At 35.8% G+C, this 17661-nt stretch overlaps 1 protein-coding gene across 3 annotated transcripts in view; it reads right to left on the minus strand.

Annotated features, from left to right (window-relative positions):
* LOC109827880 (alpha-N-acetylglucosaminidase) overlaps window positions 1-17661 on the minus strand; it is a 75325-nt gene that overhangs the window by 3308 nt on the left and 54356 nt on the right. For all 3 annotated transcript variants that reach the window (XM_020394902.1, XM_020394900.1, XM_020394901.1), the window contains exons 9-14: window positions 15083-15113; window positions 6294-6411; window positions 3206-3256; window positions 2655-2764; window positions 2361-2463; window positions 1291-1389 (exon numbers count right to left, since the gene is read on the minus strand). In XM_020394902.1, coding sequence (XP_020250491.1) covers window positions 1291-1389; window positions 2361-2463; window positions 2655-2764; window positions 3206-3256; window positions 6294-6411; window positions 15083-15113 — 512 coding nt within the window. The remainder of the gene's footprint in view (window positions 1-1290; window positions 1390-2360; window positions 2464-2654; window positions 2765-3205; window positions 3257-6293; window positions 6412-15082; window positions 15114-17661) is intronic.

The raw sequence follows: 17661 nt of genomic DNA on the forward strand, positions 1-17661 counted from the left end.
CCTTCAGATAATTGAGCATGTCTGAATAAATGTTGCATATAGACAAGGAGTGTCCATGAGAAAAAGAACTTGTCACCTTACAAGTAATACAAGGTTTAAGATGCTGGCGTCTAGAAGTCTAGATATAAAAAAAATATTAAAATTGTTGATGTCAGTTATCAAACAGGAGATTGTTTAGGAGTTTATGGAGCGTTTAGGGCCCTTTTAACTCCTTCTGATGAGAGGTTCTGGGGATTACTATTCTTCCCTTCACATGAAGGAACTTGTAAGAGGGCGGAGTTGGATTCTTCGGTTGTTCCTCCAATGATCAAGTCAGTAGATGATCTTGAATGGAAAAATATAGAACTATTTCTGAGTTACGTAAAAAGAAAATGCCAGAGAAGTTACCGCATGCAGTGCCGCTCCATTTATAGTGGAATTAAGGGGCAAAAAGGTAACTTGGATTCGGCCGAATCCAGCTAGGCAGCTGAGTCGACGGACACACACTGTGTGTCGGTTGCGGAATGAGGTGACTTACTTGGTCCTTTATTATGGGAATGACAGCAGGTGTTTGGTACTGACTGGGTCCAATGAGTCATAAAGACTATGGGGGCTAGGGTAATGATGATGTTGTCAGGGCAGTTAATGCGAGAGTAGTCGACTGGTGAGGGGTTCGAGGTAATCGTCATCTTTTGATTCCTCAGACCGAGGGCCTAGAAGTACCGCCTTTTGACTCGGTTACGCGAGATGTCGGCTGAACAGTGGGCTGAGTCGGGTCGCTTGTGAAGTCAATTGAGGGGTTGGCCGAGTAGTATCGCATTTTGACTCGGTTACACAAGTTGACGGCCAAACAAGTTGGTCGTGCTGAGGAGGAGGTTATCTTGGTCTTGAATTAGTCGGTTAGGTGTAGTGTCAGACATGTGTTGACTTCTCTATGAAGATTAATATTTAGTACTTCAAGGGTGATAACAGAAACCACACAAACGACTTACAAATATCCAAGAAAGTCCAATATGCATCTTTTTTCAAGACTGCATGAATGATGGATAAAGATATTAAATAATATAAAAATCACCCCACAGTAAAGGTACTTTCTTGTAGAAAAGCCCCACACACGGAGAGTGTGTGTTATATATATATATATATATATATATATATATATGTATGTATATGTATGTATACATATGCATATGCATATGCATTTATGTGTGTATGTAAAAGCATGAATTTACATGGACATTATAAGAATTTTATCCACTTACCTACCAGTCTCTAAAACCTTTAAACTATGAACCTCGGAAACTTTATTACCTCAAGTTGCACTTTTTCACTCCGAAATGCCATTTCAGACATAAGTTCATATACAACTGGGTTCTGCTCAATTCCTTCCATGCACATGCCAACACCAATCTAAGGAAAAGAATGTTGGACAGAATTAATGATGAGAAGCTACATCTTAAAGATTTGATGACAAACAACTCATATCTAAAAATGGTATGATGTATTGAATAGGCTTACAAGCCTGCAGAATAGTGGAACACCCTAAAAGAGTATGATGAACGAATTGTGGTAGTAATAGTAGTATTTGTGGTAGTAGTTACAGCGGATTGAACTCCAATAAATGGACATATTACCAAGGATATTATTCCCTTCATTTACACCCCAGATGAATTCAAAATAGTGACATGTCAACTTTCATAAGCATGACTTGTTCCATACAAAAGATCCAATGAAAATAAAATCCCACAGGATTGAACCCACAATAGTTGCAAAAAGTGACTTCTTTATTTTTGAGAAGGAAAATTGTTGATCTTCTACCTCCAATAATAGGTCTCATAAAGGATTTTCTAAGAGTTCAATAAGTAGTATCATGATGTAGGTGACACAACAAATACATCTTGCTAACTAAGTTGTAATTGGAAATAGCATCATTATAATTACCATATACCCTACCTTGTGGTATATATGATTGGGTTAATTGCATAAATACCCCTACCAACTCTCAGTGTGATATTAACAGACACTCCAAGATGGATCAACATTGTCATACCACTATAAGTCAGAGGTGGAAGCAACATGACAGCATCTGACATTTTTACCCTCACTTGAAGAGTATATGGTTCAAAACATGACATAGCTCTGACTGAGATTTTCAATGTCGTCAATCAATCAGGGATCTATCTCCTAAGTCCTAACATCCATTATAAGAGGTGATATGTTGCAAAGGTTCTAGTATAGGGGCTCGATAAAATTTGTCATATATTATTTACAGAAAGATAAACCTCTCTTAAAACTTCTTTACAATCACCTAACGTTTACCTGTGTAATTTGCTTTCTGGTACTAATAAGGACAAATTTCGAAAATTTATCGCATAACATACCATAGTCGAATTCTTGCTACGATGTGCTTCAATGGGACCAGATGAAATTGCATCTAGTATGCCATACATTTCAATGTTTCCACCAAAGTTGTGTAACATGCACCTAAATGAGAAACATAAAGAGCAACGGCACAAACTTATTAGATTCACAAGAAATGAGTGCTAAAGAAAGATTAACATATTTAAGCCACAAAGTTACATGAGAAATGAAACTACTACCCCGATGCAGCATTAAGTTCTGACAAAAGTAAAATCTTATAATAGTAACAACATTATGCTAGGGAATTGCAGTACCAAACATATGGAACACCATAGAAGTGTGAAGAGCTTTTCCAAATTGGTTTGACTTCAGCAAATAAGTCAAGCACTATCATCTTTCCAATAGGAACTGAATGAAGAATTGCCTGCAGAGTGCACAATCATTTGAGAGAAACTTAAGTAATATCAACAGGTGTAAAAGTTTGAAAAAATAACTCTGCCTGCCATAAGCGTGAAAAAAACCCAGCTAGTTTTAATGATTTAATATTCCAGAAAATCTTAGGAATGAACCCATAATTCAACTTTTCATATAGTAATAAATGAATTGCAGTTATTATCTGGTAGCTACTTTGTCTGGATCACAAACTAGAGTTGTGAACCACAATAACAATAGCAGCAGGAGAACTTATGACAATACCAAACTGGAGCCCATCTTAAATATTGCAAACAATATGGCATATCCTTAGTATAATTATAATTTTGCATGAGCTAACTATGAAGCTACAATTGCAATTACCAGCTATATGTCATCAACCTTTTACTTTAAAAGATAGATAAAGGATAACTTCATTGTCTATGGTACATACTCTCAATTGAGGTGGCTTCCAGAAAGCAGAGTCTGATGAGAAAAGCCAACCCTGCACATCATAAGAGATTGCTAATATATGTTACTAGTTATCTGCGCAACAACACTCTCTTTGCCTAAAAGCTGGGGAGAAATGACAAAGCCCAAGAAGGACAAACAACTATGAACTGAAAATGGAGGAAAGAAATCAGTGCACTTGCAATGTAGATACTATTATATCATTAAAACTGGTGCCAGAGTAATGACCATAAATCTGGTTAATAGATCTATAGTTTTCTGTCCAAGTATGCATTAAAAATAAAGGACCAAAGCTTGATGCAAATCCAATTGGAAAATATTGCTACTACGCATAGCTAGATTGGATAATGACCAGGACAAAATGACTTGCTTGTCAGAATTATTATTACAGCCCTGCAGATTCTAGTAAGCTAAATACAGACTGTATCAGGGCATGTCCAATACTATAGCATCCAAAATATATGATACGAGCATCCGGGTTAAATGAACCATGTCAACCTTGTACTTCATACGGCTCAATTGAGCTAATAGACTTTTTTGGGGGGAAAAAACAAATCAAATAACATTTGTAGATCCCAATGTTTTAAATGTATGCACCTCCAATGGGGCTAGATTTTCCAAGCTATGAAAACCACCAATGCTAGTCTGCTATGTAAAAGATCTTAAAGGGGATTTTAGCCCAAAAGAACTACAGGAACCACCAGTAACGATATTGCAAATTTGTAAAGATACATGGCAATACCTCTGGCACCATCTAGCAAGTCAATCTGGTGTGTGTATGTGTAAGCATAATGTTAACTGAAGGAATCAGAGAAATTAGAGAGTTAATCTACCTCTCCTCTCTACAAACCCTAACCTATCACCTATACTCTCTTCCATTGGCCGCCTCTCTTTCATCTTCTTCCTCTGTTATCTTCTCCCTAACCACAGTTAACCTCATATCTTCTGAACCCAACCCCAGAACCCGACCCTAATACCTCATCTGCCATCATAACACATTAACACCAATTTTAAGGCTAATTCCTATCAGTAGTAAGCTTTCCTTAAGCTTCTGTGATTCATCTCATAAAAACTGATTTGATAGATTCTCTTGAGTTGCACCTAAAATATGATCCATCTTGTGACACAACACGATAAATCATTTCAACATATCCACCCATTGGCTCCAATCTTTGAAAGTTCCTTTCTAAAATGTATCAATTGTAGTAAGTTTTCCCATAACCACAAATTAGAAAGTATAATCTTTTCTAAGACTTGACAGATTGACAATACACTATAACTTATGTCATTAAGTTTATTTCAAATAATAGTAAGAAGTAAAGCAATTTTAACTATGACACTTGTAAAATAATTGCAAAAGTTCATGAACATAGAAAACTCATTTCCAATAATAATTTAATCATCAAAATGTATATAAAAATCTCATAATCACATATCCACCTCATTTCACAATTCCATTATATAATGCAAAATCACATGAAAATATAAACCTCATTTCACAATTCTACTATTAAATGCAAAACTACATGAAGATTGAGACCCCATTTTCCTATTCTACTTGAAACGGGGATAAGAACAACAATAACATGATGAAAGTATGAAGTAGAAATTATATTACAATGCAACTTTGGATATATAAAAACGTGGAATTAAAATAAGTTATGAATGATAATCATGTAGATGATGGGAACCCTAACACTTTTGACCAAAATGCAAACCCATGGCACCTTAGAGATGAACTCAATGAGATGTTCATATTTGACTTCAAACCCTAGCAATTGAGTCTGAGAAGAAGAAAGAGAAAAACGGCATTTTGTTTTAGTGGGGAATGTGCCAATATTATCTTAACTGATTTGTTAGTCTGCCGCTTAGTCTCTTTCATGCACAAGTTCATAACTTAGTCATTTAGTCATTCTCATCTATTGGCACACAACTCCTTTTTTTATAATACACTAGCTTGTAACTTAAGTATAATGTTTGTATAATTGCATTTAGTTAAATATATATTATATATAATTTTTAACTAAAAACTTATCTACCTTTTTTTAAATGTACATAATACATCCTTTTAGTTAATCCTAGATTAATTATATATAGCTATCTCAAATCAGAGATTGTATAGCCCATGATATAGATCACCTAGAGTATTAGAAAAGGAACTGAATTAATACTTATTTAAATTTGACATCATGTTCATTTTTCTTTTTTGCATTTGATCTGCATTTTAATATTTCCACATGTGCCAAAAATCAAAATTTTCTCCTAAATCTGATCAGCCATGTCCGCTGCAGAAGTTAAATTGCTAGCAAACGTGGTAATCAAAGTCCTTAGACATAACAAAACACTAGGAAATATCTAGTATACAATCTTTGGTAATTAAAAGTTGCAGGGAACAAGAATGAGCATTGGCTGCTGTCCCATGGGGAATGAAAGGATGGGGGAGAAGGAGTAAAAACATTTTGGTATTGTCTGCTATCTTTTTAAAGTAAAGTTGGGAAAGTTTCTTCAATTTTGTTTGTACTAATCGCATAAATTCTAAGGTGATTGGTTAGATTTCCATTAAATAAATTGGCAAAACGGAAAAAACATGGTGGCAGTAACTAGATGAAACTCTGGTTGCTAACAGAACTTGGGAGATTATCCCCTTGGATCTGTTTGGGGGTGAAGTTTTTACATTGTAGATGCTAATTCTACAGTGGAGATGGTTCTCCAAGAATTTATTGGGAGGCAATGTTTTCATAAGTATTCATGGAATTTTTTTTTAACATCTAATCTAGGTTCTTCTTTCACCTACTTACATATATGAAAATTTTATTATACACTGTCATATTTGATAACTTTTTTGATCGATGTATAGTATGACAGCTGTATTTCCAACCACCCCCCACCTCCCAAGAAAGAGGAGATTCCCGGCTCCACCATCAGCCCCATAACATAATCTGCACTTCTAAATTCTATATCCATAAGTAAAGCATGAATTTAAATTAGGATGTGTATCTGTTTTTAAATACATAATTTAAAAATAAAAGATGGTTGTATCACAAATAAGGAAACCTGAAAAGTTCCATTACCTGCATTAACCAGATGGCGTCAGCATCACCTTTGGACATGGCCTTGTAAACAGCAGCCCCAAGCGATGAGATATATAAAGGGTCATCAGTGGGTGGTTCATTTTCATTGAATGTGTCACTATCCACGAGGTTATCAGTTCAGAACACATAAATGATAATTAAAAAAAACAATGTGACTGTCTATGAAGAGGTATACAAGCAGACAACCATTCAGCGACAAATAGTAAACTTATGGAAATAATAAAAGATGTAAAAAAACAAGAAACCAACAGTCACAAAATAAAAAAGGAAATGAAACATCATCAGCAGGTCCAACACCCTCAGTTCAGATTGTATATTTACAAAGGACAAAAGAGGCGGCTTTAAGGATAAGAACATAATTCCACATATATTTCCCCAGCTAGTCAACATCAATTTTCTTGCAGTAATCTAACGTGAAGCTAGTCTTTATCACAAATCACAGCAAGGAGTCGGCATATTTCCGCAACTTGTCAGCATCAGTTAATATGTAATTCACTTACGCCTCGTTTGGTACGTGGGAATGAGTGGGAATGGAATGCAATTCCAGCTCTTTATTCATGCGTACCAAACACGATGTATATTTAGACGCTAGAATTGTTATTCCCACTTCTTATCAATTTCCACTTTTTTGTGGTAATTGACATTCTCAATCATTTTAACAAGGAATTGATATTCTCACTTAAGTGGGAATAAAATAATCAAATAATTTCCAATTATGCCCTCCTTAAAAGATACGAATAGATATAAATTCTCATATGAAAAATTATTTCTATAGAAATAATATCATTAGCTGTTTGTACAAATATACAAATAGATGTAAAATATTAAAATACTATTCTTTGTTCGACTTTCCCCTAGTTCCATCGCGTATGCAATAGAAAAAAAATCTCGTCTTCGACTCAACGTGACTCGGTTAGGTAACCATTATTTCTTTTTAAAATATGTATGTGTGGCTAATCTTTACCTAATATTTACAATAATTTTTATCTTTTGGTGACTCGATTGCGTAATCTATTAGCAATTAGGTTAGTAAATATTTTATCTTTGGATGTACGATTTGAAGTTCCATTGAAGCATATATGTCTAATCTTTTCAGTAATTTTTTCAAAGCAATCACAACAAAAAATAATGTGCTTAATTGATGAGATTGAAACTTTATATTTTGATTAGAGGTTAATATGTTTTCTATTCCTTCAAACTTTCTAGGGTAACATGTTTTCTATTCCTAATCAATTTTTTGAAAGTTAAAGGTGCATTTGAATTTTTATATAAATTTTATATACAGACTAAAAGTTAACATGTGATTCCAATCCTTCAAATTTTAGTGTTTTCTTTCGATCTCTCTCTTCATGCGTGCACATGGAATTCAGTCATAAATCATGTAGCATGCATATGGAATTCAGTCTATTGTATACGTTTGTGCATAGTAATGCTAGTAGCATTAGATGCTCGTACAAGTAATAGACATGTAGCATTAGAAGTTAGAAATATAGAATTATAATTATTTATAATCAAAAATAATTTCTATAAAAATTATTTTTCAATTAGTAAGCCAAAAGTTCGAAATTGTTGCTCAGGTGGTGTACCAAAATATAACTATCAACCGAAAAATTATTTCCATAAGAAAAATATCATTTCTATAAAACTTATTTTTACTAAAAAAATTTATTTAGTCATTTTTAAAATATTTTTATGTTTTTAAAATTCTATGTTTTTATAAGGGTATTATTAGAAAACTAAATTTTATTCTCACTTGTGAACAAATGATACCAAACATGAGAATGATAATAAGATTGACATTCCTATTTCATTCTCTAAACACGCCCAAACATGAGAATGAGAAAGTGCATTCCATTCTCACATCTATTCTATTCCATTCCTACCTTCTTTCCATTCTCACTTGACTCCATTCTCGCGTACCAAACAAAGTGTTAGAGATGATTGGCCTCTTCCATAAGATAGAATTTAAAGGATGATGACTAGTAGTATTATATTTTATTTATGGAATTTAGAAACCTACTTTATAAATTATCACTATTGTTCTATGTCCCACTTTAACCTTACTAATTCATTATGTGCATGCATATGTCTGAATACTAACTGCATCCTGTAAGTTTTAGGATTGCCACATCTGGTTATCAGCATTATCCCATATTTATATCAATACATCACAGATACTAACTTTATATACAGGTAAGATCTGCAGTAAAAGCTGAAACAATTTATATTAGGGAGATATAAACATATAATAGAAAGAAACATAGCCATAGAAAATTCTTCACTCTCCAGAACTAACTTTGCTATAGCTTCAACTCCATTTACACCAACATTTAGAGTCAAAAGAGCTTAGAAGATAGGGCATGATCTCCTTCAGAGAACTTCTATTTGATTTGAGGTATGAGAAAGGATGGAGGAGCATGACCTTATGCCTCGTTTGGAATAGGGGAATTGTGAAGTGAAAATAGAATGGAGTAAGGAATGGAATGGAATTAATGTGGGAATGAAATGTTCATTTCCATTCTCACGTTTGGGTGTAATTTAGAGAGTTGTAAGAAGAAGAGAGTATTAGTTTAGTCCCACATTGCTTGTGAGACTAACTTGTAACTAATCCATCTCTATAAATAAAGTATAGAGTGAGGGGATAACTCTCCAATAATCTCTTTTCTCTCCAAACTTTAACATGGTATCAGAGCCTCCTAAACCCTAAACTCTAATCCTAATTCCCACCGCTACTTGTTCTAACATTAACCCTAATTCCTAAACCCTAGTCGCCGCCTCTCCTATCTCTCGAAACCCTAGCCGCCTCCTCTCCTCTCTCTTGAAACCCTAGCCGCCTCCTCTCCTCTCTCTCGAAACCCTAGCCGCCAAAGATCAAATTCGTCGCTGCCTGCTTCGTCCGCCACCACCGCAACTTGCTTTGTTCGTTGTCACTTGCTTCCTTGACAACTTGGATATCTTACCTTGCTCGGTGTTTCCTCGAGTTCAAACTTGGATTTGATCTTGAGAAGAGTGTTTATCTTACCTTGCTAAGATATTCACTTCAGTTCTTGTTTCCACAATCGAAACATCAACGTCAAACCTCCTTCATGTCCGACTCGGATCGTTGAATCGGTGATCCACAGAGGAAACTCCAGATCCAGATCCACTTCACCGATCCGATCTTCCTCGACAACTCCCGCTCGTCGTCAATAATCGTCGCTGTCATGTCCCTTTGATTTCAGATCTGACTTAGATCTGCGAATTGTTATCCAAAAAAAATTTCGGGTTCTTAAATTTTAACCTTCGGGTTTCATGTTAACCTTCGGACTCTTACATTTTAACCTTCGGGTTCTTGTATGATAACCTTCGGGTTCTTGTATTGTTAACCTTCGGGCTCTTGGACTTGTTTAACTTGTGTAGGGTATCGTCTTGATCTCTACTCGTCTGTTTCATGATGGTCGGATCTGAGGAACTCACGAATTCTGAGTTAACGGTCCAGACGAAAGTTTTAGAGATATTTTCTAGTAGAATCACTGACCGAAAACTTGATGGAATTAACTATTTCCAGTGAAAGCGTGTTATTAAAATCTACGTGGCAGGCCGAGGTAAAGCTGGTCATTTATTGACGAACCCTCTGACACCGGAGTCTTGGACATTATATGATAATGTCCTCTTACATCAGATTCTTAATACTATGGAGCCTAAAATTCAGGATTTAGTTCTTCATTGTATGACAGTGAAGGAACTTTGGTGTTTCTTACAAGATCTCTATGTGGGTAGCAGTAATATTAATCGAGCATATGAAGTTATTCGAGAGTTGTTTTGTAAGAAACAGGATGGTAAACCTATGGATGATCATTATGGTGAGTTTAATCGTCTGGCTGAGGAACTTCGTCAGATTTTTTCTATTACTGTGGATGTAAAACAGATGCAAAACCAATGGAATAAACTTATGGTACTCACTTACTTGGGTACCCTAGATTCCATTTACTCCTCTGCTCGACCACAAATCATGGGGAGTTCCTCCATTAGTTTTCTGGCTGAGACTTATCATTTTTTGAAGAACGTTATCCCTGTAAAGCCACTTACATCCATCGTGGATCGCTCTGCGCTTGCCACTAAGAGTTAGCAGTCTTATAGACGAGGGGGTCATATTGGTAGTCCTGGAAGAGGTAGAAGCAACTTTGAAGGGAGAAGAGGTTACCACACTGGTCGTTTTGGGGGCTGAGGTGGTCAACAAGGTGGCCATGGAGGTCCATCTCAAGACAGACATACTAATAGCGATGACTCGGTGAAGACTTGTAACTACTGTCACCAATCAGGACATCTCAAATATAATTATCCTGAATTGGAAAAGAAGAAAACTAAGGGTGCTTACATGGCCGCTCAGGACAACTTCACCTCATCTAATAGTAAAAGTCAACTACATTCAGTCTTTCAGGATGCAGAGCTGTAGCGTCATTTTCAGCAATTTTAATTATTCCAGCAGTACCAAAGTTCACAACCATCATCCTCCTCTTTATGCACTACTCTCAAAAGTGCAGGTACCTCTTTATATTTACTTTCATCGTCTTCATCTCATACTTAAATTATAGATACATGTGCCACTGATCATATGACTGGGAATCAATGTATCATGTCCTCTTTCTCTCCTACATCTAATTCAGTTATATTAGCTGATGGTTCACGTACACCTGTTCAGGGTGTCGACAATACCAATCCTACACCTAGGCTCCCCTTTTCATCCGTATTCTATCTTCCTAGTTTTCCCTATAACCTTTTATCTGTTAGTAATATTACTAAATTATTAAACTATACTGTGGCATTCTTCCCCCACACATTGTGTCTTTCAAGATTTGGTCATGAGGAAAACGATTGGGACAGGGCATGAGCAAAACAGCCACTATAAACTAGACTTGGGCGCCAAACATTTAGCTTGTATTGGAAACTCATCAGCTCTATAATACAATTGTCAGATAGGGCATTCCTCTCTCTGTTCTCAAGCTTCTAAATCCCCAGTTCAAATCTCTTTCCTCTTTAGAGTGTGAGTCGTGTCAACTTGGCAAACACCATCGTATATCTTATCCTAATCGAGTCAATAAGAGCTGTAAAGTCATTTGATCTTGTTCATTCTGATGTCTGAGGGTCATAATACTCAATAACTTCTAACCTGGGATTCCGATACTTTGTTAGTTTTGTGGATGATCACTCTCGTGTTACTTGGATTTATCTTCTCAAATCTAGGTCTGAAGTCTTTTCTACATTTAAACTCTTTTATTCTGAAATAGTCAATCAATTCAAGACTTCGATAAAAAAAATTCGGTTTGATAATGCAAAGAAATATTTGGATGGTAACTTCACTAGTTTTCTTTAACAACATGGAATTCTCCATCAGTCTTCTTGTGTTTACACTCCTCAACAAAATAGAGTTGTTGAACGAAAGAATAGATATCTCCTTGATATTGCTTGAACATTGCTATTTCATCGTCACGTTTCCAAAGAGTTTTGGGGGAAAGCTATCCTAACAGCATGTTACATGATTAATCGAATGCCCTCTTCTATTCTGTAAGATAAAATTCCTTTAAAAGTTCTATACCCCAACGATAATCTATTTTCACTTCCTCCAAAGATTTTTGCTCTGTGCTTTGTTCATAATCACAGTCAAACAAATAAAAGTTTGACTCTCGATCTATTAAAGGCATTTTTTTAGCTATTCCCGAAAACATAAATGTTACAAGTGTTTCTGTTCATCACTCAATCGTCTTGTGTTATCTGCTGATGTAACATTCTTTGAAGACAAACCCGGTTATTCTAGTTCTCTAACTCTATTATCATCGGATAAGTATGACTATTTAATCCTACAAGAGTCATTGGTTAACGGTGGTGGTTCATCTACTGACAATACTATTTACGTTACTGGTAAAGATTCCGCTCGATTTAACGACCCAATTCAAGTTAATCATCATCGCTCTACTCCTGCTCCTAAGCCAACGTTGGCCTCAACACCATGTCCTTCGTCAGAAGAACCAGAATCAGTAAGTACAAATTTACTCCCTTCTGCGAAAGACCTTCCTATTACACTTTGAAAAGGGACACGAATTTGTACTCAATATCTTATTTCTAACTTTGTCTCTTATGATCGCCTCTCCTCCACCTTTCGATCTTTTGTTATTTCCTCGACTCATATTTGGTTCTCAAGAAAGTGCCAGAAGCCCTGTCTATTCCGGGTTGGAACCAAGCGATGCAAGACGAAATGAGGACCTTGCGACAGAATAAGACTTGGAATTTGGTCCCACTTTCACCAGGAAAGCGGCCCGTCGACTGCAAGTAGGTGTACACTATTAAATTGAATCCTGATGGAACTTTGGCACGCCTGAAAGCCCAACTAGTTGTTAAAGGCTATTCGCATATGTATGGCTTAGATTACTTAGATACCTTCTCTCCAGTGGTAAAAATAACATCTATTCGGATTTTTATCTCATTAGCAGCAACAAATCACTGGCCACTTCATCAGTTGGACATCAAGAATGTATTTCTTAATGGTATTCTAGATGATGAGGTTTACATGGAGCAACCACCAGGTTTTGTTGCTCAGGGAGAGAATGCGAAGGTGTAGGCTGAAAAAATTATTTTATGGTCTGAAACAATCTCCGAGAGCCTAGTTTGGACGTTTTGCATCAGTTATTCAGGAATTTAGGCTCTGTCGTGCACAGAAAAATCACTCTGTTTTCTGACGATTTCAGAATTGAAAACGAATTCTGCTTGTTGTCTATGTGGATGACATTATAATTACAAGGGATGATGGTTTTGGTAATGACAGCCTGAAGAAGCATTTACACACATTTCCAAACCAAACACATTTCCAAACCAAAGATCTTGGTTCCCTAAAATACTTGCTAGGCATTGAAGTCACAAAGTCAACGAAGGGTATTCTTCTGTAACAAAGAAAGTACGTCATGGATATGCTTTCAGAAACTAGGATGTTAGGATGCAGAAAAAATGATTCTCCAATAGATGTGAACTCAAAACTACTACCAGATCAATGGAAGCTTTTTGAAGATATTTGACAGTATAGAAGATTGGTGGGAAAACTGAATTATCTGACGGTGACCAGACATGACACCACATTCGCAGTTAGTATTGTGAGTCAGTTCTTGTCCACACCAAGAACTACTCACTTGAATGCAATAATGAGAATTTTGAGGTACTTGAAAAAAGCTCCAGGACGAGGAATTCTCTACTCAGATCAAGGACACACCAGAGTTGCGGGCTTCTCTGATACAGATTAGACTGGATGTTCTTTTGATAGGAGATCAACTACTGGATATTGTGTCTTTCTCGGAGGAAATCTAGTGTCATGGAAAAGTAAGAAGCAAAGTGTTGTATCTCGATCCAATGCAGAATCAGAATACATAGATATGACAAATGTGACACTAGAGATGGTTTGGATCAGAGACCTATTGACAGAAATCGATCTCCCTTCAGAATGTCTCATGGATCTATATGGCAACAATAAAACAGCAATTCACATTGATGAGAATCTCGTGTTTCATGAAAGAACCAAGCATATTGAAATCGACTGTCATGTAGTCTGCAAAAAGCTCGAGGATAAAATCATCACGACAGAACATGTATCCACAGTAGATCAGTTGGCAGACATTCTTATAAAATCATTTAGTCGAACACGGGTTGACTTTATTTGTGACAAGCTGGGCATGTATGACATATATGCTCCAGCTTCAGGGAAAGTGTTAGAAGAAGAGAATATTAGTTTAGTCTCACATTGCTTGTGAGACTAACTTGTAACTAATCCATCTCTATAAATAAAGTATAGAATGAGGGGATAACTCTCCAATAATCTCTTTTCTCTCCAAACTTTAACAAGAGTGAATGGAGAATCGACATATATGGAAATTATTTGCTTTTTTTTCTTCTCACGTAAATGGGAATGCTCATTCTCTATCATCTCATTGCATATGCTCATTCCCACTTTATGTTAAGTGTGAATGGGCATTCTAGTTTCTGAAAAGAGGTTTTAATTGGTATGAAGGAATAAGAAATAATAATTGGCATTCCATTCTCACTCATTCATGCATACCAAACGAGGCCTCAGCATTCATGGGGCATAATTGGGGACACAATTCGCATCCATATCAATTTTTCTACACTTAATTTTTTTACATATTTTTTCTTAATTTCTCAACATTCCGATCCATAAAACATTTTTGTCTTATAGTTCTCCTGTAGAACTTTCCTTTCAATCTCTTGGGTTGTCTAAACTCATAAGACTTCAGAAACTCTCCTCGATTCTAAGCATCCTTATTTGGTTCAATGAACCAAATCATCCTCAATCTCATCATTTTGGCGAATGATTAATTCTAAAGAATGGTAGTGATTACTCTTACATATTTCTTGATTGTCATTGCATACTATGTGCTCATTCCTCTTCACTATTTTACTATAATTACATCCCATGTATTTTTTAATCTTCTACTAAAAATATAGCGCGAAGAAAATAAAACAGCAGCCTGTTCCGCCAAAATAATAGATTTTTTAATTGTTTTCTTCTACTTATGCAATCTCTCCTCTCTCTTGTTTGCAGTAATCAAATTTGGTTTCAAAAGCCTGACATGAGATGCATACATTTATACATATAATTTATAAAGAGGATACATACATTCAGGGAGAAAGCAAACATACAAATAAAAGCAATATCAAAAGAATATAAATCAAAAGTATGAATGTAACTTCTAGAATTAGTCACTGAGACATAAAAAAGAAGGAATTACCAATTGTAGATGTCAGTTACGTCTCCATATTCTGTTATACCAAAGATAGAAAGTTGAGATTAGTAACAAATTTATAATGCTCAAGAATGATATACACTTTATCAGTCATGGTTAAAACTGTATATAGAAAACTATGATGACAATTTAGAGAGTTGCCAAAAGAAACATTCTAGACAACTCTTTAGCGGTGAACTTGGTTATCCATATTTCTGTAATAATCTGAAATGACATTCTTTGTGAATTCGACAGTAGAAATGAAAAGTTTATATCATTCTTGACAAAAGAATTATAACTAGTTTCCTTCAGAAGAAAGTGGTTTTAGATATGAGATGCCCTTCAGAAGAAAGTGGTTTTAGATATGAGATGCAGAACTGATAATTGTACCAGCTAAACAAATTATATATCATGAAGAAGGTTCAAAAGATGCAACAGAATATATGATGATTGGTCCTTTCACGGACTGGAGTGGAAAAAGTCAGAATATCTGTTAGAAAAGAGGTAATAATCTTTTATCAGACTTGTAACTTGAAAAGGAATAAAGAAGAAAAATTTTAAAGTTTGTGCCCCTTCAAAGGACATAAGTCACATGCAGATTGTCTAGTAAACCTTTTCCAGTTGAATGAAATCCACGATATTATCTTGGCCATATCTTTTGACCAGTGCAGGATATGGAAAAATCAATAGCGGGATGTTATCTCCTATGAAAAAAATTACGGGATATATTGGATAACTACTAAGTGTAGTAGACTATTTAATTTAAGGACCAAAATCACTTGTTATCCTTTACTCAATCTTCAGAGAACATCATCTGAAAAAACTCGATTATATTAAAATTTTGATAGAGAAAAATCACTTCTCAGACCATTCCACATTACACCCTTTGCTAAGCCATTAGCTAGTTTTTGACCCAAAATATCATTTTAAACTATTCAATTTGTTGATATGATAGTTATCTGCCATCGGTCCGTAATCAAGAATAGATTACTGTAGCATTTCGAGGAAGAAGGAAATTTGTGACTTGGAAGAATACCTCGTGTCCTCTCTCTCCAACATAGATGTCAAGTTTATGCTTTAGATTTTAGCTTGGCAATTTTTTAGAAAGTAGACCCACCTCTTTCTGCATAAGAATGCTATTTTCTAACTAACTTTATGTCTTTGTGTTATTTGGCACCTATCCCTAAGCAAGAAAAATTGTAACTGTAGCCTTTGGAGAGTATAAGCAATGACCTGAAACTGAAAGACTAATTTGTTTTCCATCTCCAAGGTAAAAACTAGTTGACCTTACACTTTAGCTTTAACTTGCACTACTTACGAAGTAGACACAATTTTTAAATTAACAATTACATGTCCGAAAAAATTCAGCTATGGAGGACCATCTATGAAGTAAAGAGAACTACTTGCAAATGAATGCTTCATCAAAAACCAGTATTTTGCAAGTATCTGAGACAACTCTAGTTTCTAGATGATTTGAGGTTCTTTAGAAGAATACAGACATTGCCGATGTAGATTCTTATTAATGGATCCTAGCGAGGATGCCACAATTCTTGAAATCAATCGCATGCTCCCTTCATCTTTTACAATTAATGATCGATTCAGATTGAAAAATAAATAGCAGTGACATAGCACCCATTGCAGCGAAATATTCCGAATTCCATTGGCTATAGCCTATAACAACTCATTGCATCTGATATATTTTTTTAAATTGAAATGTTAAGACCTTTGCTAACCAGATCTGGAAGACAAGTTTTGTCTTCCTTTGAGCTCTTTGCTATTGTCAGCTTCAGTTTGCTGCTTGGATCAAGTTCTCCCATTCCCAGTTAAGATCAGTCATCTCCATCACTGAGAGAAGAGAACACTTTTACCAGTTAAGGTTGCTAAATCATGCTGTTCTTATCCCCATGTTGGGATTCTTTCACTGCCCTCCTCTGCATAACAGCCCCACACATCTTACATTATAACTTCCTCATCAAGTTGTTAAATATATCATACTGTGACAAAATAGATACAATTCTTCTGTAGCAGTTACCTACTTCTGACGCACTGCTATAGTGCTATTACATGAACTTATACAGCATGCTCCAGATGCTGCTCTTGCTTCCCAGAAAATGGCATTTAACTGCCTTTTTTATACTTCTGATGCCGGTTTTCTATCTTTATTCATTAATGTTGTCCATGCTTCTTCCATTTTCTCATATTTGTTCGACAGAAGCATCAGCGGGGGTTGGAGGAAGATTTTGTCGACTTGCAAGGGCAGTGTGGACAAAGGCAAATCGGGTGGCCAAGGCGACAAATTTCTTAATTGACGGTGAGGGTGAGGGCGAGGCGAGTCTATGGAGACAAGGAAAACAACAAATTCCTGATAACTATGGGTGAAAAGAGATGATGACGGGGACAGGCGACGACAACTTGAGGAAACCCTATTCAATAGCTTTTTCTCGCAGCCCCCCCCCCCCCAAAAAAAAAAAAATCCCCTCCAGGTCAGCGAAGAAGAAAGAGCACTCTATGATTAAGGATTTAGCTCCGATGCCAAGTTGATTGAAGATATCACAGAGATGAGAGTTCATTTACCTCTCCTCTCT

Source organism: Asparagus officinalis, unplaced genomic scaffold (assembly GCF_001876935.1).
Source record: "Asparagus officinalis unplaced genomic scaffold, Aspof.V1 AsparagusV1_Un490, whole genome shotgun sequence".
Taxonomy (NCBI): domain Eukaryota; kingdom Viridiplantae; phylum Streptophyta; class Magnoliopsida; order Asparagales; family Asparagaceae; genus Asparagus; species Asparagus officinalis.